The sequence below is a fragment of the Leptonotus elevatus genome, chromosome 2, assembly GCF_054856555.1.
Source record: "Leptonotus elevatus isolate MCC_2025b chromosome 2, RoL_Lele_1.0, whole genome shotgun sequence".
NCBI classification, from domain to species: Eukaryota; Metazoa; Chordata; class Actinopteri; order Syngnathiformes; family Syngnathidae; genus Leptonotus; species Leptonotus elevatus.
This window is the reverse complement of record NC_141240.1, coordinates 3,929,050-3,952,046: the sequence shown is the minus strand read 5'-3', so window position 1 is coordinate 3,952,046 and position 22,997 is coordinate 3,929,050. Positions and strand designations below refer to the sequence as shown.

Below are 22,997 nucleotides of genomic sequence, written 5' to 3'. Positions count from 1 at the left end.
CCATCCCCCGTTTCTTCCCGGCTGACCTCCCCACCCACAGCTACCAACCAGTGGTTCATCCCTGCTGTGCGAGGGGAAATCCCACCTGGCTGCGCTGCTTACGGCTTTGTGTGTGATGGCACCAGACTACTGGTGTTTGGAGGAATGGTTGAATATGGAAAGTACAGCAATGACCTTTATGAGCTACAGGTGAGCGTTAGTCTTAATTGGTCGAGGCATTAAAAACTATCTTGTGTAAACGGTTACAATAATTAACATCCCCTTCAGGCCAGTCGCTGGGAATGGAAGCGTCTTAAACCAAAGGCTCCAAAGAACAACCCGCCTCCCTGCCCTCGTCTCGGTCACAGCTTCTCTCTGATTGGAAGTCGCTGCTTCTTATTTGGAGGACTGGCCAATGACAGTGAAGATCCAAAAAACAACATTCCCAGGTAAGACGCATCAATCAGTAGTCATCGGATGTGTTGGTTGATCTTTGAATGATATCATAGCGCAGCACATCAGAAGTCAACCAACAACACCAGGGTGACCTCGGACTTCTCCTCAGGTACTTGAATGACCTTTACTCCTTGGAGCTGCGTCAGGGCTCCAGCGTGGTCAGCTGGGACATTCCAGTGACATCAGGACAGCCGCCGCCACCTAGAGAGAGTCACACGGCTGTGGTGGCAAGCGGGTTTGGAGGCAACCGTCTGATTATCTACGGGGGGATGAGCGGCTGCAGGCTGGGTGACCTGTGGGTGCTCGACATTGGTGAGACCACTGTCACAGGTCATGTGACAAATGTGCAATGAAAATAAATGTGTGTCCTGATATCACAGACTCGCTCGTCTGGAGCAAACCAGCGCTCAGTGGGACTGCCCCCTTTCCTCGCAGCCTGCACTCGGCCACCACTGTCCATAACAAGTAAGTTGGCTCAAACGTTTGGTGGGCTTGTTTGGCTCAAATGATCGTTGTTCCTGTCGCACCTCACTCATCTGTTTGTCTCACACTCTCTCCACCTGTGTTAGGATGTATGTGTTTGGTGGTTGGGTTCCTCTGCTGATGGATGATGTCAAAGTGGCAACACATGAGAAGGAGTGGAAGTGCACCAACACACTGGCCTGCCTCAATCTTGGTAAAAACAAAACACACATCCTTTTATTTTGGAATAGGAAGTCCTCAAAGTGTGTGAGCAGGTACAACCGATAGGACCTGACCGATATGCATTTTTTGAGGCCGATACGTTTTTTTGGCAGAAAAGAAAATACAGATTAACGATTAATCTGCCGATTATTTAAAACTATATACAATACAGGCCAAAAGTTTGGACACACCTTCTCATTCAATACATGCTTTATTTTCATGGCTATGTACATTGTAGATTCTCACCGAAGGCATCAAACTATGACAAAAACTAACAAACACATTTGGAGTTATGTACCTAACAAAAAAGGTGAAAAAAAAATAATAATAATACATTAATAGACACCCTTTTCGCTGATTACTTTTTTACACATTCTTGGCATTCGCTTGATGAGCTTCAAAAGGTAGTCACCTAAAAGGGTTTTCTAACTGTCTTTAAGGAGTTCCCAGAGGTAAGAATGTCAAGAGTATGCAAAAAAAGTAACCGGAGCAGAGGATGGCTATTTTGAAGAATCTATAATATAAAACACTTTTCACTTTTTTTTAATTATTAAATACATAACTCGACATCAGTTCACTCATAGTTTTGGTGCCCTCAGTGAGAATCTCCAAAGTAACCAGTCATGAGAATAAAGTAAATGCATTAAATAAGAAAATGTGTCCAAACTTATGACCTGTCCTGTATAATGCATAAAATTAGCCCCCCACCCCCTATTCCTTTTCAATGGGCGTCACTTACGCTCAAAATTTCTCTATTAAGATTGTCTGCTTTGAATGACACGTCCATAGTATGACCTTATCAACAAATTTCATGAAGTATACAAGGTTATTGTATAGATTTGTGTGTCAATAAAAAAAAAAAATTCTTACTTGTTTACAACTGCTGTAAACCATTAACCCTTTCTTTTATATATTTTTATCTTGTGTTATGTTCACAAGTCTTACTTACTGGGCTAACCTGGGACCTCGGGGATTGTGGTTCGTGCCATGTCATGTGGAAATTGCGTTAAGGCAAAAATAAATCCTTGGACGTTTGCATCCTTGAATTTTGAGAAAATAAAGTCTTTGAATCCTTGAAATATCAACTTTAAATATAACTTGAAAGGACACTGACGAAATAAAACAATGAAGTTAAACAAGAATATGATAAACTAAAATAATAGCAACTGAAAAAACAGTATAAGAACAAATACAGTGGTACCTCGGAGTTTGAACAAAAGTCATTCCTGTGAAGTGTTCAAAGTCCAACTCGTTCAACCTCCGGAAAAAAATTTCCTATAGGAAATACAGTGGTACCTCAGAATTTGAACATAATTCGTTCCTGTGGAATGTTCAAAGTCTGACTTGTTCAACCTCCGAAATTTTTTTTCCCATAGGAAATAATGTAAATGCAATTAATCCCTTCCCAAGCTCCAAAAACAGAAAATTCCTATTTTAATTTATATTTATGTTTTTTACATTTACTGTACAGTACAGTATTCAAACAATAAAAAAACAAACATTTGAGGCATTTTTTTTTAAACTCAGATTTTTTGATCGAAGTCTGAATTGTACGAGTTCCGAGACGTTAGAACTATGAGGTTCCACTGTATTGACTGTTTTTGTGCGTTTTGGACTCTTGGGGGCAGTGTGGTGCCGTGCATCCATGGCGTACACACTTAAACTGATTACAGAAGAAAGTTGTTTTCCACACATTGGGATGAATTTGTGTTTGTGCCTTTGTTGTCTCCTCTGTGGGTATGTGTGCCCACAGTATTGGTGTGGGGATATTCGTTATTTGAAGGAAAAATGCTCCCCAAGTCGATGCTAACTTCTGGTCAGCATTTGAATGGTATCCTCCCTTCGCTTTTAGCATTAGCGCTAGGCTAGCGATGTTTTAAAACGAAGCATGTTTTGTATTTAAATATACTGTGGATATAATTCTCTACGTCACGTGTTTAGTTTTTACAGTTAACTCCAACTGCGGTGCCATTAAACAGCTTAAAGGACGCTTAGGGACAACAGAATAACATACGCCACACACTTGCTAGTTGCTAATGCTATGTAAGCAAAATGGTACATTCCAGGGTGCTTTTCACAGCATCGGAAACTTACGTTTTCTTCGATGATAACGTTTTAAGGGGAAAATAATCCACCATTTGGCCCAATTGGTCGATTGTTTTTGCCGACGTTTGAAGGCCAATAATCAGCTCATTATAATCGGCGGCCGATTAATTGGTCGGGCCCTAATAACCGATCCAAAGCAGACACAAGTGTTCCACCTTAATAAGATATAATGGCCATCTGTGTGGACAGACACTCTATGTTGGGAGATGGTGCAGATGGACAGCATAGAGGAAAACATTCCCCGAGCTCGTGCCGGCCACTGCAGCGTGGCAATCAACTCTAGACTTTACATCTGGAGCGGGAGAGATGGATACAGGAAGGCCTGGAACAACCAGGTGTGCTGCAAGGACCTCTGGTACTTGGAGACAGGTGGGTGGCTGGTTTCAGTTTACAAGGTATCCCAACGTCCCCTCACTTGTTTGAAGTAGACCCACTTGTGTGTCCTCAGAGCGTCCCAGTGCTCCCTCCCGGGTCCAGCTGGTGCGAGCCAACACATCGTCTCTCGAGGTGAACTGGGGACCGTCACAGACTGCTGACACCTACCTGCTGCAGATACAGAAGTACGACATCCCTGCCACGTCTGCGGGAACGGCGGCTGTCTCAACAGCTGCTGCAGGAGCCAACTCTCTCAAGAGCTCTACCCCTGTTGCAGCAAGTCTGACCAACCAAACCCCTCGCAACGCGTTGTTCCCCTCCCCCATAGCTGCCGTATCTGCAAACCCATTGGCAGCGGTTGCAAAAAGTTCAGGCAAGTTTGTTTTCGGTTCAAAGTTCCTTGCCATACATTTTTTCTTGTGTGCTTCTATTTTTATTAATTTTATTATATTGCTTTAGTATTGTAAAGTTTATTTTATAGTCCTTTAGTTTGTTTTATGGCTTTTTTGGTGTCACCTTTCCATAGAATCTGCATGTGCATTGATTTAAGTAACATAAACCCATACATTTTCTACGGCTTATTCTGTTTATGGTCCCTCATGAGCTGGAGTGTATGACAGCAGACTGGGAGAGAGATGAGTTACACCCTGAACTAATGGCCAGCCAATCACAGGACATATGTTGTTAAATAAGCATTCACTCTCGTTCACAATCTAATACCAGTTGAGGGCCATTTGGAGTCTTTAATGAACCCGCATGTATGTTTTTGGATTGTGCGAGGAAGCCAGAATACAGTGTTGAATGTTTGTTTCAAGCATATATGACTGGGCTTTATTTAAGCGTTCATGTGGGAACTTTTCAACACCAGTTGAGTTGAGGCCTATAGAGCAGGTGCCACTGACTCCTCTTCACCTGGGTATTTTTTCTACAGCTGTCCTGAAGGTGGCCACTCAAGGAGCCACAAGTGGTGCCTCCATTGTCACAGTGCGACAGGCCACACCCAAACATCCAGTTGCTGTGACCACACTTCCTGCAGGTGTTCGCATGATGGTACCCACCCAGGTTGGGCAAGCCACAGTAAGTGGACTTTCACTCTTTGGATGGTGTCATTTTGACATGAGCAGAGATGCCAAATGTTGTGATTTGCCCGTATCCCGTATTTTGATAATAATAATATTGTATCGTATTTATATAGCGCTTTTCTAGACACTCAGACGCTTTACAATGGAATTGATCAATTTTTAATGCACTCATATTCACACTGTGATGGTGGTAAGCTACTTAAGTAGCCACAGCTACTCTGGGCAGGCTGACGGAAGCGTGGCTGCCTACGGCCGCTTCACAACACCACCAAACATTCGCACCTTCCATATACACCAGAGTGAGTAGCACTGGAGGCAATGTGTGTAAAGCGCCTTGCCCAAGGACACGACACATGACTTGGGGAGAGTGGGGATCGAACAGTCGACTTTCTGGTTACTGAACGACCTTCTCTACACCCTGAGCCACGGCCGCCACGCCCATCCCATGTTTTCCACTGTTAGGGATAAGTTGAAAAATGTGTAGAGGACATTTGGCGTACTAGACTAACATAGACGCCAAGTGTTCCATGGTCAGCTCACATCTGTTGCACTGTTCCGCGGCGGTTGAAAATGTTCTGGAAATGACAAGACGACATGCACAGTAGAGGAACTCGTAGTTGGCAAGTGAGTCTGTAAGTACCATAGCTTCTGATTGGCTGATGTAGGATTTGGCCTCTACCAACTAGTGATGCAACGGATCATCATTCATTCGTGGTCGGTTCGGATCAGACCCCGCGGTTCCGATCGTGCACAAGGCGCGGTTTGGTGGTGGTGTGGGTGGGGGACTGCGCATTCACACGAAAGCAACATGATCAGTCCACATTAGTAACGATTCACTCAAGTTCGATTTGATTTTCAGTTGCCGATTTTTGGTTCGATAAAAATTGTTTTGTTTGATTACAAAATGACTCATTTGACAAACAAATTATGTTTTTATTTTAACATCTACATTTTGTTCGTGTTACTAAAATTTACGTTTTGTAACTTTATCAGGCATGTGATTTTTCCGCTAATTCGCGGAATTCCGCTTTTTTTATCTCCCCCCAAAAAAAAAATCCGATTTCGTCTCTCTACAGCATTCCGTTTTAGTGTTTCCGCAACTGAAATGAAACCGATCTTGCGATTGGCGGAAGTCTCCGTGTTGACCAATAAGAGCGCTTGTTATAAAGGCATAGGAGTATGCCATTGTTTGTTGACCAATAAACGCGCTTGTTATAAAGGTATAAGAGTATGCCGTTCATTTCGCACACGTTTTTGCCGAGTGTTTAAAGAAAGATGTCCGTGATCGAACGCAAAGATGCTCCGCGAGTTAAGGAAATTGACAAACTCGTAAAAAACAAGTTTCGCTGGGACTGGTTAGAGAAGGATATATCGACAAATGTTGGAAAGAAGACTGTGACGAATTTGTTCAGTGACTTCATTCGGAAGATCGATCGTGCCGGGAAAGCGCTTTGCATTTGGTGCCGTGATACCATTGACTATGGCGGGAGAGGTTTCAAAGCTCTTGAAAGTCACGCAAAGAGCAAAAAACACGTAAAAGAACTCCAGTCAAGAACAACAAATTATTCCATCGCTGGAAGTTTTGGTGCCCAAACGAAAACTCCAAAACTTTATGGCCTCCATCCCTTATTGACATCACAATCGGGAGCGGTAATGGAGAGACGTGATCCACCCCAACAACCTGCACCAGTTGCTGATAGTCGTGAATTTTGAGGTAGGTGGTAAACTTTTCAAATTAATCGGAATCAAATTTTCGAAAATATTATAACGTAATAAAAATGGCCTTAACTATTTAACATGGTTAATCCACAAACTCAAATGAATGCTGCATGTTAGCACTTTCAGTTTTCAATATGTTGACTGTCTACAGTATGCAGTTAGTACAGAGATGATCGAAATGATTGTGTTTTTACCAGAGCTTGCTGCATGAGGTATTTTATGTTTTTGTTATGCATTATGTATTAAATTAAGAATGATTGATTAAATGATTTATTGCATGGTAAATATTATTTCCAATGGTTAAAGATAATTTATTATTTTGTAGCTAATTTGCAACGTTTTTTGTTACCATAATAAATACTCTGACATGTGAATGTGCATGCAAGTTTAGACTAAATCCTTTTTTATTTACTTTGGTCGCATGACATTTAGGATTATAATTCAAATAATTATTTAAATTATTTAATTGTTTACTGATTATTGTTGAATTTCTTTTATTCTTCAGGCAATGCTGTTGGGAGTGCTGGCCGAAAATTCTCTTCCGTTCACCATGGCCCCAAAGCTCATCACACTGTCAAAGGAACTGGCAAGGGATCCAAAAGCTCTGAATGGACTGTCCATGGATAGAACCAGTGCATCATACAAAATGAAGTATGGCCTTGCTCGCACTATGCTTGATGAGACTTAACAAACTTAAGATCCTCCCACTTTTCAATGAACATTGACGAGTCCACCAGCAACAATCTACACCGTGTCCTGTGTGTACTGGTCAGCTATTTCTCCCCGTTGACAAAGTCTGTTGTGGTGGAACATTTAGCATCTTTGAGTGTTGTTAAAGTTGACAGCAAATCTCTCTTTGATGAACTCTCAGCCCTCATGACCAAGAACAATATTCCCTGGAGCAATTTGGTGTCTGTGTTGATGGACTCATGTGCAGTGATGCGGGGTTCCAAATCTGGAGTTGAGACGCGTTTGCGAGGGGGACCAGCACCACATCTCCTTGACATAGATGGGGATACCTGCCACCACATCCACAACGCCTCCAAGCATTTTTGCAAGCCATTTGAGTACAAGATTGAAGGACTCCATAATGATCTCTTCAATGATTTCAAGTGGTCAACCGATCTGAAGGAAGCTCTTCAAGAAATTTGCTTTCTTACAGGCATCACCTTCACCATGCCATCGATGGCTTTCAAACTATGATGTTTCAATGTCCACCTTACGCCTCATGGATGTCTTTACCATCTTCTACCATGCATTTCTTGGCAGAGAAGATAAAGAACTCTATCTCCCCACCATCATGGCCATCTACCACAAGAAGGATATTCCAAGAGAAGTCAAAGCCAAACTCAAAGACATACAATCAGCTTTAGGCAAAAAGCACATGACTGAGGAAGGAAGGAGGAGGAAGCAGAGGATCTATGAGAAGATATTCTTCACAAGATTGGATACGCTTCTCACCCTCAACCTGTACACAGCAGTTCTGCCCTTGCTGAAGAACTATGTGATCACCTTTGAGACGAAAACACCAATGATCCACAAGCTGAACGACAAGCAAGTGGCCTTCTTCAAGAAGTTCTTGTCCTGTTTCCTGAAGCCAGAGTCCATTCAAGGCTGTAAACTGACAGAAATTGAGCTGAACAACAAAGCCAACCAACTCAGAGAAAAGGATATTTTCTATGGTGGTGTCACCAGCAAATTGATGGATTCTTCCAACAAGTCGTCAGTTGTGTTCAAGTTCAAAGCCAAAGCCAAGGCAGCATATCTTGCATGTGGACTGTACCTTCAGAAAAAGTTGCCCATGAACAGCAAGCTTCTGAAAGCAGCCTCTGCCATTGACCCACTTGCCAGAGGACACAGCTTAACTTTAAACCTACTGAAGAAGCTGTCATCGTTGGTCACCAATGTCCTTGATGAGTCAGAGCTGGGGAACTATGATCTCGAGGTGAGAGAATACCAGTTGGACAGTGAGTTGCCAACACCTTTGGACTCAGAGGGGAAGGCAATTGCACTGGATCGTTGGTGGGCTCAAGTCTTTGCTGTTGGAAGATACCCAACCTTGGCCAAGATGGTGAAGGCTCTCATGAGTTGCTTCCATGGGCCTCAAGTAGAGGGGGCTTTCAGTGTCATGGGTGATGTCCTGAACCCCAAAGCATGCAGAATGGACATAGCCACATACAGTTCTATTCAGACTGTGAAATATGCCCTAAGAGCAAGAAAGACCACCTCTGTCAGCCATTTTGGCAGGAAAGACATTCTGATGGATCCTGTGCAGTCCAAACTGTGCCTAAATCTGAGGACATCCTCCAAAAGGTACAGGGAGGAGAAGGATGCAGAAGCAGCTATGTTGTCTGCAAAACGAACAGAACTTGCTGTGAAACAGGACACTCAAATGAGCAAGGCTGCCTCAAGAAGAACCATCAAAGCTGCACAGAAGCAGGCTAGAAAGACCCATTCCAAAGCAATGAAGTCTAGGAGGAAGTAGTGTTTGTGTCATGTGAATGGATTGTGCTCAAGAATGAACACTTGTATATTCCTGTAAATATGTTGAATGTTTTAATGAGCAAAAAATAGAAAAACATTATTTATGACATAAATAATTTTTGAATGTGACTGCTTTTGAGTTGACTAAAACTGCAATTTTATATGGGATAGTTCAATATACATTGGAAATTTATGCTGTTGTTTTGTCTATTTCTTTGTCATCTGAGTGCATTGAAAGTACTTAAAATCACGGAAAACCCATGGTTTTTGTCCCGGCCGTGGAACAGTGGACCAGCTCTACACCTTCGGCAGGGTCCTCAAGGGTGCATGAGAGTTCGCCCAACCAGTCTACATGTATTTTGTGGATTTGGAGAAGGCGTTCAATCTTGTCTCTCGGGGAGTCCTGTGGGGGGTGCTTCTGGACTACGGGGTACCAAGCCCCTTGATACGGGCTGTTCGGTCCCTGTACGACCGGTGTCAGAGTTTGGTCCGCATTGCCGGCAGTTAAGTGGGATTCATTCTCAGTGAGGGTTGGACTCCGCCAGGGCTGCCCTTTGTCACTTATTCTGTTCATATTTTTTATAGACAGAATTTCTAGGAGCAGCAGTGGCGTTGAGAGATTCCAGTTTGGTGGCCTCAGTATTGCATCTCTGCTTTTTGCAGATGATGTGGTGCTGTTGGCTTTATCAAGCCGTTATCTCCAACTCTCACTGGAGGGATTCACAGCCGAGTGTGAAGCGGTTGGGATGAATATAAGCACCTCTAAATCCTTGACCATGGTCTTCAGTCGGAAAAGGGTGGCATGTCCGTTGTAGTGAAGAAGGAGCTGAGCCAAAAGGCGAAGCTTTCGATTTACTGGTCAATCTACGTTCGTACCCTCACCTATGGTCACGAGCTGTGGGCCGTGACCGAAAGAACAAGATCCCGGATACAAGCGCCCAAAATGAGTTTCCTGCGCAGGGTGTCCAGGTTCTCCCTTGGAGATAGGGTGAGAAGCTCGGTCATCCGGGAGGTACTCTGAGTCGAGCCGCTGCTCCTCCGCATTGAGAGGAGCCAGTGAGGTGGCTCGGGCATCTGGTTCAGACTATGTCTCTTGGCTGGCCATGGAGCGCCTTGGGATCCTGCCGGAGGAGCTGGTTGAAGTGGCTGGGGAGAGGGTAGTTTCCCTCCTAAAGCTGCTGCCCCCGCGACCTGACCCCGGATAAGCGGTAATAAATGCAGGGATGGATTAACTCGATTTTTGTCTTATCAGTGCTTTGTGGTTAAAAGAACACACCACTAATTACTCATTTTCCAGTATTGAATTAGGCATTGTGTATAAAGAATAAACGAGCAAATATCTCTGGCATCTTATCCCCTGAATTTTCTTTCAAAACCGATTAAGTATCAAAATAAAAACATAGCATTGCCCTGGTGATCGTGATGATGTACCCGGTGCATAAACGACAGCTGCCTTCATTCATTTCAATGGAAGTTTGCTGACGTAATGGCCAAGAAAAAGGCTGTCTTCTATCGCAATTACTGCGCCAATTCTAAACAAAGTAAAATCCTCAACACATTAGGTTTCATGTCATTCCGTGTGGAGGTTGGGCAGTGGGGGGGGGGGGGGTGGCTTTTCCTAATGTGGACTAAAGCGTGCTTTGCACACATGTAGCTGGCCTGTCAGAGTAAAAGTTACCCGGATGTTTACCGTCCACAACTTACATTTCCAGAATGAACAATGTCAATGGTGACTTGACTGGTAATTTGAGCCTCTGTAACACGCAACTAGTGTTGTCACAATTGACCATTTGCACCGACGTCACGTGATCACGTGACTGCCTTATGACGGACGGCGGAAGGAAATGATTGTTGAATAGAAGTGGACGTGACCCGGAGCGACTTAGCGACTGCTATTTCACAAATTAAAAGTTATCATTGCCCATAGAGCCATGGAATCTATTACTTCAACCGAAGGTCGCGTGTCAGTCGAAGTTGCACATTTAGTCGGGTCTCATAGAGCGCGGCATTTACTTAAGTTGGAGATCGCTAGTTTGAAAACAGCCCTTACCTTCTGTTGCCTGCTGTTTTTATCAAATTAATCAAATCGCCGAGTTTGCCGGAATTCACTACAAACGACCTATATCATTATGTAGTCAATGCCGTCTCTTCTCCTTACACCGGGGCTGATTCAAAAGCTTGTCGCTGGCTAAGTCTGGGAGGAGATGCTACGCTCGCACTGGGGGACAATATACCTCGTAGTGCAAAGGTAAAACTTGTTTATCATGTTAACTGACTTATTTTTACACTGTCCGTTCTATATTGAAACGCTTTGATATGTTACTATGTTTACTAGCATGGAACAAATGTTAATAGTCTCCCCTCGCAACACGTTCTCAGCTTTGTGCAGCGAGACAGATAGTATGAAGAGTGAAGCTCCAGAAGCATTGTTGAGGATTTGTGTTGATTCTTTTACTACAGGGGTGCTCAAGTTTGGTCCATGAGAGACCCTATCCAGCCTGTTTTCTATGTTTACCTCCTGCAGCACAGCTGAATCTAATGATCAGCAAGCTTTGCAGAAGCCTGATAACAATCCTGATCATGAATCTGGTGTGTTAGTGGAGAGAAACATGAAAAGCAGGCTGGATAGGGGCTCTCGAGGACCGAACTTGAGCACCCCTGTTTTACTATTTTCTTTCACAAGGAGGTTTGTCCTTAAACTGCTTAAACTCCCCAAAGAAACTGTGGAGTGTGCGGGACACGCTACTATAAAGGGAAGATAAAAGCTGATAGGTGCAGTCAGAGTAAAACAGTCAGGGCTCTTCGTACTCATCTGGGCATTGGTGGATCATGCATGATGTACACAAAGCTTTAATATTACCTTTTTAAATAGCACAATACACCTTTAAGGACAATGCAAACTGAAGGCCACATGTGTGTCTCACTACTTAAGTCTGGAGTCTTTCTGGTGGCGTGTGTATGGTTTGGCTAAGATGCAAATGTCCCTGACAATAGCAACATGTTTCCTGAGAGGTGATCAGGGTTGGTATCTTGACATGAGAAATACATTGACATCCTTCTTCTTATTTGCTGTCAGCCAATCGGCAGCAGTCCTCAGATGAGTGGTATGGCGGCACTGGCAGCGGCGGCTGCAGCTACCCGTAAGATCCCGCCCACCACAGCGACCGTGCTCAACATACCGGCAGGAGCCACCATTGTGAAGACCATGGCAGTCAGTCCTGCATCCGGCGGCCTTCCTGTAACAGTGGTAGACTTTGTATATTACACGTGACTTTGACGCACACGCAGTCAATTCTTTGACGCTCTGTTCTGGCAGGTCAGCAACTCTGCAACTCGTATCCTGAAAACTGCAGCTGCTCAGGTGGGCGGGGCAACTGTTGTCTCAAGCCCCGGGATGAGCGGCCGACCAATTATCACAGTGCACAAGTCTGGAACAGTGACAGTCTCCCCACAGACTCAGGTGGTCACCACGGTGGTCGGGGGAGTGACCAAGACCTACACACTGGTCAACAGCCCTCTGGGCGTGGGAGCGGGTGGTGCTGTGGTGAGTGATGTCACCCGACGTACATTTCAGACCTGTCAAGCTGTACATGTTTTCAGCTTAATGTGAGCTGGTACAACAAGCTTGTCAGTATGCCAATTTAAATTGTTTAGACTAGGGATAGGTGAGTCGGTGTTTCCCACAGATTTGAAATCTACCTGGGTGGGTGGACTCCGGTGGGGGGAGCGAGGTCACAGTCCTGTTGGAACATCTCTTCTAGCCTTACAAGCCACAAAGTGATGGCAAACTAACATTACATGCGGTATATCCGGTCATGACACGTTTTAAAATATATATATATATATTTTAAATAAATTTGCTTGAAAACTTCTTGGGTGGTGGCCAGTTTACTTGGGTGGCCCGCAAAAGTATTAACATGGTGTGTGAAACACTGGTGAGTACCTGATATCGGGCCGATACTTGCCAAATTTCAAGGTATTAAATTTCGCCAAAGGCTTAAGATAGCAGTCATCAATACTAGTCACTGCCGCTCTCTTGTGGCGATGGTGAAGAGAACTTCTCTTTTCTACTTCACACAACTTACAGGCATGTGATTTTTCCGCTAATTCGCGGAATTCCGCTTTTTTTATCTCCCCCCAAAAAAAAAATCCGATTTCGTCTCTCTACAGCATTCCGTTTTAGTGTTTCCGCAACTGAAATGAAACCGATCTTGCGATTGGCGGAAGTCTCCGTGTTGACCAATAAGAGCGCTTGTTATAAAGGCATAGGCGTATGCCATTGTTTGTTGACCAATAAACGCGCTTGTTATAAAGGCACAGGAGTATGCCATTGTTCATTTCTCAGACGTTTTTGCCGGGTGTTTAAAGAAATGTCCGTGATCGAACGCAAAGATGCTCCGCGAGTTAAGGAAATTGACAAGATCGTAAAAAACAAGTTTCGATGGGACTGGTTAGAGAAGGATATATCTACAAATGTTGGAAAGAAGACTGTGACGAATTTGTTCAATGACTTTATTCGGAAGATCGATCGTGCCGGGAAAGCGCTTTGCATTTGGTGCCATGATACCATTGACTATGGTGGGAGAGGTTTCAAAGCTCTTGAAAGTCACGCAAAGAGCAAAAAACACGTGAAAGAACTCCAGTCAAGAACAACAAATTATTCCATCGCTGGAAGTTTCGGTGCCCGAACGAAAACTCCAAAACTTTACGGCCTCCAGACCTTATTGACATCACAATCGGAAGCGGTAATAGAGAGACGTGATCCACCCCAACAACCTGTACCAGTTGCTGACAGAGTCGTGAATTTTGAGGTCGGTGGTAAACGTTTCAAATTAATCGAAATCAAATTTTCGAAAATATTATAACGTAATAAAAATGGTCATAAATATTTAACATGGTTAATCATTGACACAAACTCAAATGAATGCTGCATGTTTGCACTTTTCAGGTTTCAATATGTTGACTATCTTGATGTATGCAGTTACAGAGATGATCTTAGTCAATCCGAATGCATGATTGTGTTTTTACCAGAGCTTGCTGCATGAGGTATTTTATGTTTTTGTTATGCATTATGTATTAAATTAAGAATGATTTATTGCATGGTAAATATATATGATGATATTCTCAGTGATAGTTTTTAAAAGCAAAGGCAGTCCAATGTTTTTGAATGTGACTAATTTTGAGTTGACTAAAACTGCAATTTTATATGGGATAGTTCAATATACATTGAAAATTTATGCTGTTGTTTTGTCTATTTCTTTGTCATCTGAGTGCATTGAAAGTACTCAAAAACACGGAAAACCCATGAGCTCTGGACCGAGCTGAGTGCCCGCGGCCCCCAGACCCCCGGCTAAATTTTCAGATAATTTCACTTTGGTCAAATCACATGCCTGAACTTATAACAAACACTAGTCGTGGAAAGGTTGTGTATTTACTTTCCCTCACGAGATCCATCCATCCATCCATCCAGATACATAGCTAAATTAATATCTAGCTACTATCATCTACCTAGCTATCATCTATCCAGCCATCTATAATCTCCATAAAGCCTTGCCGTCAGGAACAATCTAAAAACAGCTTTCCTTATGCAGCTCAAATTAATTAATATCTATCTATCCATCCATCTAACGATGCCGCATAGTGCACAAGCGGTCGGCATGGCACCCTCGCAGTTGGGCTTAGCATTTGAATTGCGGGTGCTCAGGCTCCATCCAGCAGTCCAAAACCATGCTCGGTGACTACTCGAGTTGAGTATCGGTGTTGTACCAAAGTATTTACCCCTGTAAAATAATTCTATCCCCTCAGGGTGTGCACTCCCCGTTCGCCACGTCGCCAATGACAAGGTGAAATGGGGAGCGGCGAGGTAAATATTCCCCACACTCGCCACATTGGCGCGGCCAATTTTTTCAAATTTGCAAAAATGGCAGTATGCAAATTGCATACAGTTATCCCACAATCCTCAATGCGGCCAGTGACGCACACAATTGGTTACAGTATAATCAACATCGCTCCAAAGCCAATGACAGCATTGTTTACATTTACCGATAGCAGCATGCATTGCTGATGCTAGCAAGCATTAGCAACATTCACGAGCCATGCTGCTACCGAGCATTAGCGACCTGAGGAAGTATGGAAACGCGAATATTGTGCCTGTTTCTGCACCAACCGGAACTATATTGCCCCCGGCTCACGTAAAACAACTTTGTTTTCCCCCTGGGTTTTCTCACATGTTGGGGGGGATGATGACGTTCGCGGACTGGATCGCGGATCGGGTAATGTGCACGAAGAAGTCATCACTGCTACGTGGACTGTTTCGTAACCCGTTTTATTTTATTGTAAGAGGATTTATTTTCACATTGTATTTGTGGGGATCTATTTTGTTTCTGATTTGGGGGAACCTGCCGCGGGATCTTTTACGATCATTTGGTGACTGAATCGAAAGAAGACTGCACCGTTATCACTACTCAAACATCATGATTTTGCAACGAGTATCGTGAGACATCTTCCGTACTTTCGCTCTCCCCATTCCAATGGCGAGTTTTCGTTTTGACGCAGTCGATCATGTGTTTTTTGTTTGTTTTTTCGGACGGCACATGCTGGCTAAATCTCAGGCCTGACTCTGTGTTAAATGGCCTTTTTTTTTCTCTCTTTATGTGTGGGGGTCTGCCACAATCAATTTGATCATGGTGTTAGATTCTTCTCAGTATTTACCAGGATGAGTGAAGTTACAGGTCGTGAAAGCTGTGAGCGCCCACCAAAAATTTGTCAGGTCTCTGATCTTCTTGGTCATGTTGCTCAGTCAACTGATGACATCATACTTTTCCTGTTTTTTCAGATCAGCAATCTGGGAAAGATGATGTCGGTGTTACAGACTAAACCTGTCCAAAGTGTGACCGGTCAGATGGGGATCGGCTCTGTCGCGCAGATCTTGCAGGTGCGTTTTAGAGTTTAGTGTTGCTGCGATTAAGTGCACTATAACAATGTTTGTGTGCATTAGGCAAAGGGCACACTCCCGACTGGAACAATCCTGAAGCTGGTGACCTCTGCAGATGGCAAACAGACCACTGTGCTTAGCAGCCCGCAGGGTGGCTCTGTTGTAACGAAACCTGGTGCCACCATCATAAAGACCATCCCTGTGTCTGCGCTACAAGGGGGTGCAGGTAAAAAAAAAAAACTTTTAAAGAAGATTTATTTCACCGGGCTAACACCATTCCAATTACAAACTCTTTACTAGTGTGATCTGGACAAGATGAGTAATAAGACGTAGCATCATTATCTTGTAACATCAGTATGTGTTTTTGAGACCTACATACACTCATTTAAATACATTAAATTAGCCTACATAAACTGTAACTGCCTTCTGAGTCAAAACACCCCCATGACTATAGTTATTGAACTGATAAATACGAACCGTTTAAATTAAAATACAAGTTGAAACTGGCTTTGTTCTAACCAAACCTGGTGCTTCCATCATCAAAGCCGGTTGGACGAGATGGGCAAATAAATGGACTGTATCTCGATTCCCAGATAATTTGATAATACAGTGGTCCCTCACTACTTAGCAGTTCACTTATTGCGGATTCACTCTATCGCGCATTTTTATTTGCGTCAATTATGGTCATTAAGGTGACAGACAGTATTAGCGGTTATTGAAGAAAAAAAGACCTCTACTTGGTGGAAATTCACAAAGTGAGGGAACACTATTAAAACCAAAACCAAAAATGCTGAAATTCACTACTTGCTTCCGAGGACGTTTATGGATAGACAGTGTTTCCGAACATTTAATCCATTCTAGGATCGCAGCTGAAGTGCTATCTCGCTAGCATGGAGCCACCGGCAGATGTAAATAATGCGTCATTGCCTTGATAAGCGATACTGTGATCATCCTGTAATTGTGGATTGTGGGATTGCATTTTTTTTTAAATATACGGACATTTATGCATGATAGCCAGGTTCACCAAATGCAATTTACCTCGCCACTCCTTGTTTCACCCGGTGGCAAACGTGGAGCGCACCCTGATATACTGTAATTTCCTTAAAAATAAAACACATCAGTGACTAAGTAGTTGAGATGACAAGGACGGACGGACTGATAACTTAACAAAGGGTGCGCTGCAATGATGATTGAGTTTTCAACCTTGCTGCACCATGATATACAATATCCAACATACAGTATGCAGTGTGTGGCGTCAATGAACACACTACAAAGATTAAGGCAAGGCAAGTTAATTTGTATAGCACATTTCATACACAAGGCAACTCAATGTGCTTTACACAAGGAAATAAGTATCGACAAACACAGTAGTTGACAGAGCACGAAAACTAAAGTAGGTTACAAAATCTACTAAAAGAGCCAACATTGAAATGGTTCAAACATTAGACAGCAAACTTTAAAAACATTTAGCGTAAGGACGTTTAAAAATAATAATAATAAAATGGAAAATACATGATTTAAAACCGTTTAAAATACCTTAATTAAAGGTATGTGAAAACAGCTAAGTTTTCAACCTGGATTTAAAAGCATTTACATTCGTAGCTGATTTCTGTTAGCAGCTTATTCCATTTGTGTGCAGCATAAAAGCTAAATGCAGCTTCACCATGTTTATTTCGAACTCTGGGTTGCACTAGTTGGCCCAAGTATGTTGATCTCAGAGCCTTGCTGGGTTTTTATTCAATCAGCATTTCTTGAATATATTCAGGACCGAAACCATTCAGTGATTTATAAACCAGTAGCAGAATTTTGAAATCGATTCTACAGCTGACTGGGAGGGAGCCAGTGTAAAGCCTTAAGGACTGGAGTGATATGTTCTGATCTCTTTGTTTTGGTCAGAACTCGAGCTGCAGCGTTCTGAATTAGCTGCAATTGTCTGATGTTCTTTTGAGAGGGTCCAGTCAGAAGACCGTTACAGTAATCGAGTCTGCTGGAGATAAATGCATGGATAAGCTTCTCTTGGTCTGCTTGGAGCATGCAGTCCTTCAGTCCGGATATGTTTTTAAGATGATAAAAGGCTGTCTTAGTAATTGATTTGATATGGTTGCTGGAAGTCAGGTCTGAGTCTTTTAGCACCCCAAGATTTCGAACTTGGTCTTTGGTTTCTAAAGACAGTGACTCAAGGTGTTTTCTAACAGCAATCCTCCTTTTTTTTTACTGCCGAAAACAATGACCTCTGTTTTGTTTTCGTTTAGCTGAAGGAAATTTTGGTTCATCCAGTTGTTAATTTGCTCTAGTGAGTGACAGGACTGCCCCTTGAGGGACCTCACATGTCATGGCCATTCGATCAGATTCAAAATTTCCAATGGGCACAAAGTAACTCCTTACCTTTTTTTTTTTTTTGTATTATTATTATTTTAACCCATTAACTCTTTGACTGCCATAAACGTTATAAAACGTTTAGCATAAACCTAGGGAAGGGCGCCGAGGACGTTAAAAGACGTCCCCTATGTTTTTTTTTTGTTTTTTTTTCAAAAACGGGTGCAGGAAAGCCTTGGGCAGCTGTGCTGAAAGTATCAGGCATATCTGAATAGTAAAAGACTCGTTTTGGCCCCTAGAGGGCAGCGATGACTCTTTGCACAAGGTTGGATGGGCCGCCCACCGTGGGCGTCAGTAGAAGACGTGAGGCGGAGCTAGAGTGTTGAGGAGACAATGGCTGATCCAAGCCACAATGGCTTGACCAAGCAACCGGTTACAAGCAGCTCACGCTTGAGCATTTTTTTCAAAGACGGAAAGCATCAATCAATACTAAAAAGCGCATTGATGTCGACGATGATGATGACTCCGAGCTTGACGCCAAAGTTGGAAGCTTTGACGTGACGTGTTTACGATCACGTAGTAAGCCTCACCGGCTAAGCGCGGCTAGCGCTGCTAAGGCCGGAAAACGCGCACAATAGCCGGCCGGGTACTTCTACACAATCGGACATTCGATCGGGCGATGGAGAGTTGGCATCGACCAATGCAGATTGATGATGATGATGATGATGACTCCGAGCTTGACGCCAAAGTTGGAAGCTTTGACGTGACGTGTTTACGATCACGTAGTAAGCCTCACCGGCTAAGCGCGGCTAGCGCTGCTAAGGCCGGAAAACGCGCACAATAGCCGGCCGGGTACTTCTGCACAAGCGGACATTCGATCGGACGATGGAGAGTAGTCGAAAAGCATCGACCAATGCACATTGATGATGATGATGATGGTCACTCCCGAGGTTGACGCCGGAGTTGGAAGCATTGACGCGGCCGTTATTCTCTCGTCATAAAGCCTCACCGGCTAGCGCTGCTAACGCCGGAAAACGCGGAGCTGCACAAGCGGACATTCGATCGGACAATGAAGATTACCCCGAGTCCAATGCATATTCATCGGAGGAGCGGGTACAGTCTGATCACGGAGAAGACACTGTTTCTGGACTACGATGCCACCATGAATGGAGTGGATAAAATGGATCAGAACATCTCCTACCACCCGGTATAGCAACTGAAGGACACGGGGAAGCGAGACGTAACACCACCGTAACGTAACCGTAGCATGATCCTGATATTAGACTTGACACACACTGCAGTATATACTTGCTATTCCCCGGAAAAAACGGCCTGCAAGAAAGTGGAGCTTTTGCACGCGAAGAGGCAATCTGTTGTGCAAATGCTGTTGCGTCTCTTTGCACGCAGGAGAGTGTTACAAAAAGAAAAACTGTCGTTGAAACATCCACATATTTGTAAATAGCACCACAGTTGCACACATTTGTAAATAGTTTGCCAAATTGTTGTCAAATTGTTACACTGTTGAATGTAAATAAACGTATTTTGCTATCAAAAAACACTTTTTCATTCTTGGTGGTAGTGTTTTATAGAAGTAAAGCACTATTTAGGTGTTTGTGGCATCATTCATGGACAAAAAGAAGTGTAAAATTCACTAGAATGCATGAAATAATATCGTTTCACTAAAAGCTTGATTTCTCCGTATTTTGGTCCAACACAGGCGAAATTGGGTCAAACTAACCATTTTCTATTGTTGATTACTAAAGAACGGAATAAGGTAGAAACAAACTTTTTTTTTCTGATGAAAGATGAAAGTCCAATCTTTCCTTTGGTAGTACGTGTGTTTCCATAGCCCAAACAGAACATTTTCTGTGGACCTTGAAAGATCAGTCAAAATGCTTAAATCGGCTGGCACTGACGGCATCCCTTTTCTGAAAACGTCTGGCAGTCAAAGAGTTAAGGCCTAAAGCGCCTGGGAAAACATGCCTCTAAAACCTAAAGTCACCCCCCAAAAACATAAAATTGTATTATTAAAAATAATTGATATCTCAGCTCCTGAAGAAGAAACAAATACTAAAGCAAACATAATTTCAAAAACATTTCAGAGCTTACACCTGTGCCGTTCACACAAACCTACGTTAATTATTATAAACCTTCAATATATATTTTAAAAAAAAATCAACAAACAAATGTCGCCTCTGCGGGTATATAACTTCAAATATATTCCCCTTCAACACTGGAGCGCAGTTGTAATAACCTCGGGGGATCGAGTGGTAAGTATTCGTTGTTCATTCCGTTACAAAGCCGTTAACTTTTTCAACATCCTCATTGTATACAAACATATTTCTTAACAATATGTCACTGTCGACTCTTACGTCACCTTCCCGTGTATATTCTGATGAATTTAATCGGCTAAGAGACCAAGAATTGGTCAAAACGAAACTAAATGACATCCGCTCTTCCGGGTTAAAGGGAGAAGCGCGGTCACACGCTCTTAATGGGTTAAGAGAGACAGTGGTTGTCTGAACTTCTGGGATTGTTTGTACTTCCAAGAACACACAGAAATGATCTTTCACCTCAACAGATAAATTGTCAGCACCTTTAGAGATGACGAGATCTTGATTGTGTGTTGGACCTTTTATATGTTGTGAGAGACCAAAAGTATCAAGTATAGTAAAACATTATTTGGTCTTTTTATCCAAGTTGTTGTCAACATGAATGTTAAAGTCTCCAGTTATGACCAAAAAGTCACAGTCGGTACAGATTACTGACTGCATTTCTTCAAATTCTTACATGAGTTTTTGTTTTGGAGGTCTATAAAAGATGACAATGATGATCATCTTTTACCAAAAGACAGAGATATTCAAATGAATTAAAACCTCCCAATCAAATTTCTGTACAGTGAAAAAGTGATTTAAAAATGGCAGCATTTGTTCATGAAACTAAAATCTGACGGTTTTGCCTCATTCATAAGTGTTGCAGGAACTTTCTTCTGTTAGCCATGTTTTGCTGAGGAGAAATATGTCAAGATCATATGACATGATAATGTCATGAAATAACAGTGATTTGTTAACTAGTGATCTAGTATTGAGTAAAGCTAGTCTTCTCATTTCTTTGTCATTTGTAATCACAGGAATGCTACAAGTTTCCTTAGGTTCATTGGGTCCTGACTTATTCTGGGGGCACACACTGTTTATAGTGCATACGTAGTCTGGACCTTAAGCATATCAGATCGAACTGTAGTTGAGATTCTCCATAGACAAAGATGGAAGTCGGCAAGTAGGTGGCAGTTTGCTTGAGGCTTTAGGAAGTCAGATGGTTGGTAGATAGCTGATTGTGGAGTCTTGGGGAAGCATGGGCAAAATCCTGTGATCAGTAGATAGCCGGTTAGGGAGACTTTTAGATTGACATGATGGTTCATCCTATTGGTGAGATCCGGTAGGGAGTCAGTCATCGAGTGTACAGTGCGGGGGTGAGTTTGGTAGTAAATCTGGTAGTGGTGTGGTGGTGTCTGATAGTGCAGAGGTGCTGTATGGTTGGTGTTTAGAGTGGGCAGATGAGGACAAACCAATCTTTTTTGAAGAGCGGGGTGTGGAAGACTGTGACCAGCTGCACCAGACTCTCTTATCTGTTGTTGTGGTTCACATGTCCTTTGTTTCGGGAATATAGCGTCCAGTGACGCATGCTATGGATGATGTTGGCTGTCAGTAATCTTACTCCCTGCTTATTGAGATAAATCCCATTGCGTTGGAAAAGATGGCAACGGTCATAAAACAAAAACATTGTCAATTAAGTTCACTGAATAAGAAGCACAGATTTGGCATTAATCAGTCTTTGTTACATAATTACCCTGAAACAGTGCACACCTGACTAAAGGTCCTCCCCCATCAGGTGGGCCAATCACATTCCTTACATCCAAAGTAGTGACCTCAGGGACTGCTGGGAAAATCATCACCACGGTCCCCAAAATCTCAGCTGGCCAGCAGGGTGTCACACAGGTAAGACCTGCCCTGTTATAATGGAAACAAGAGGGCATCTCACTTCTCTTGCTGTGTCCAGCTGGTGTTGAAAGGGACGACAGGGACGTCTGGTACCATCCTTAGGACCATCCCGAAGGGCGGAGTCAGGCTGGTGTCACCAGGCACCAGTGGCATCAAGCCTGCAGTTACCACGCTGGTTGTCAAGGCAACAGGTATCTACAAAACGTTCCTGCTGCCCCGTCATTGTACTTGCTTGGACTCAGAGTGATGCGTCTTGCCTGACTCTACAGGTGTACCCAGTCAGGGGACAGTAACTGGAAGTGCGTCCACCACGGTGGCAGGATCGGCCACCAACACAAATGCGTCCTTAGTCACGCCCATCACCACTCTCGCGACCATCGCTGCGCTCACGGGCCAAGTCACCACAGCGACGGCTGCTGCCGCGGCTGGACCCAAGCAGGTTGGATACAAGTCTGTCTCTGTGGTTCTGATTGTGAAACTTTATATAGTAAGGTAAGGGACCTTGCAGCGTTTGCTGCTTGAGCCCAAATGAAGTTGGGACTTTGTGTTAAATATAAATAAATGCAGAATGCAATGGTTTGCAAATCATGTTCAATAGTGTTGTCACGATACCAAAATGTTGACTTTGATACTATACCTGCATAAAATACCTCGATACTGGTACTCTAAAACATCAGCAAAAGCAGCAAAATTAAAACTGATAAAATAACTTCAAATTATTTGTATTTATTATTAATTCAAAATATTGTGATGTATACATGTTAATGTATGTACATACTGTATATATTTATGTTTAGTTATGTTAAGTGCTTTTACATTGCATGCCATATTTTTGAAGTACTGTATTTGACTGCATTTGATGTC

The 22,997-nt window shown here is 43.1% G+C and overlaps 1 protein-coding gene across 3 annotated transcripts in view; it reads left to right on the top strand.

The window, feature by feature from the left end:
• Window positions 1–22,997, top strand: part of hcfc1b (host cell factor C1b) — a 68,363-nt gene that overhangs the window by 1,311 nt on the left and 44,055 nt on the right. For 2 of the 3 annotated variants that reach the window (XM_086069772.1, XM_086069774.1), the window contains exons 3-17: window positions 41–189; window positions 268–428; window positions 545–747; window positions 816–900; window positions 1,005–1,111; window positions 3,415–3,594; window positions 3,674–3,973; window positions 4,532–4,677; window positions 11,962–12,132; window positions 12,202–12,429; window positions 15,721–15,819; window positions 15,883–16,045; window positions 22,024–22,130; window positions 22,192–22,324; window positions 22,403–22,572. In XM_086069772.1, coding sequence (XP_085925898.1) covers window positions 41–189; window positions 268–428; window positions 545–747; window positions 816–900; window positions 1,005–1,111; window positions 3,415–3,594; window positions 3,674–3,973; window positions 4,532–4,677; window positions 11,962–12,132; window positions 12,202–12,429; window positions 15,721–15,819; window positions 15,883–16,045; window positions 22,024–22,130; window positions 22,192–22,324; window positions 22,403–22,572 — 2,402 coding nt within the window. The remainder of the gene's footprint in view (window positions 1–40; window positions 190–267; window positions 429–544; window positions 748–815; window positions 901–1,004; window positions 1,112–3,414; window positions 3,595–3,673; window positions 3,974–4,531; window positions 4,678–11,961; window positions 12,133–12,201; window positions 12,430–15,720; window positions 15,820–15,882; window positions 16,046–22,023; window positions 22,131–22,191; window positions 22,325–22,402; window positions 22,573–22,997) is intronic. The other variant, XM_086069773.1, reaches the window with a different exon arrangement.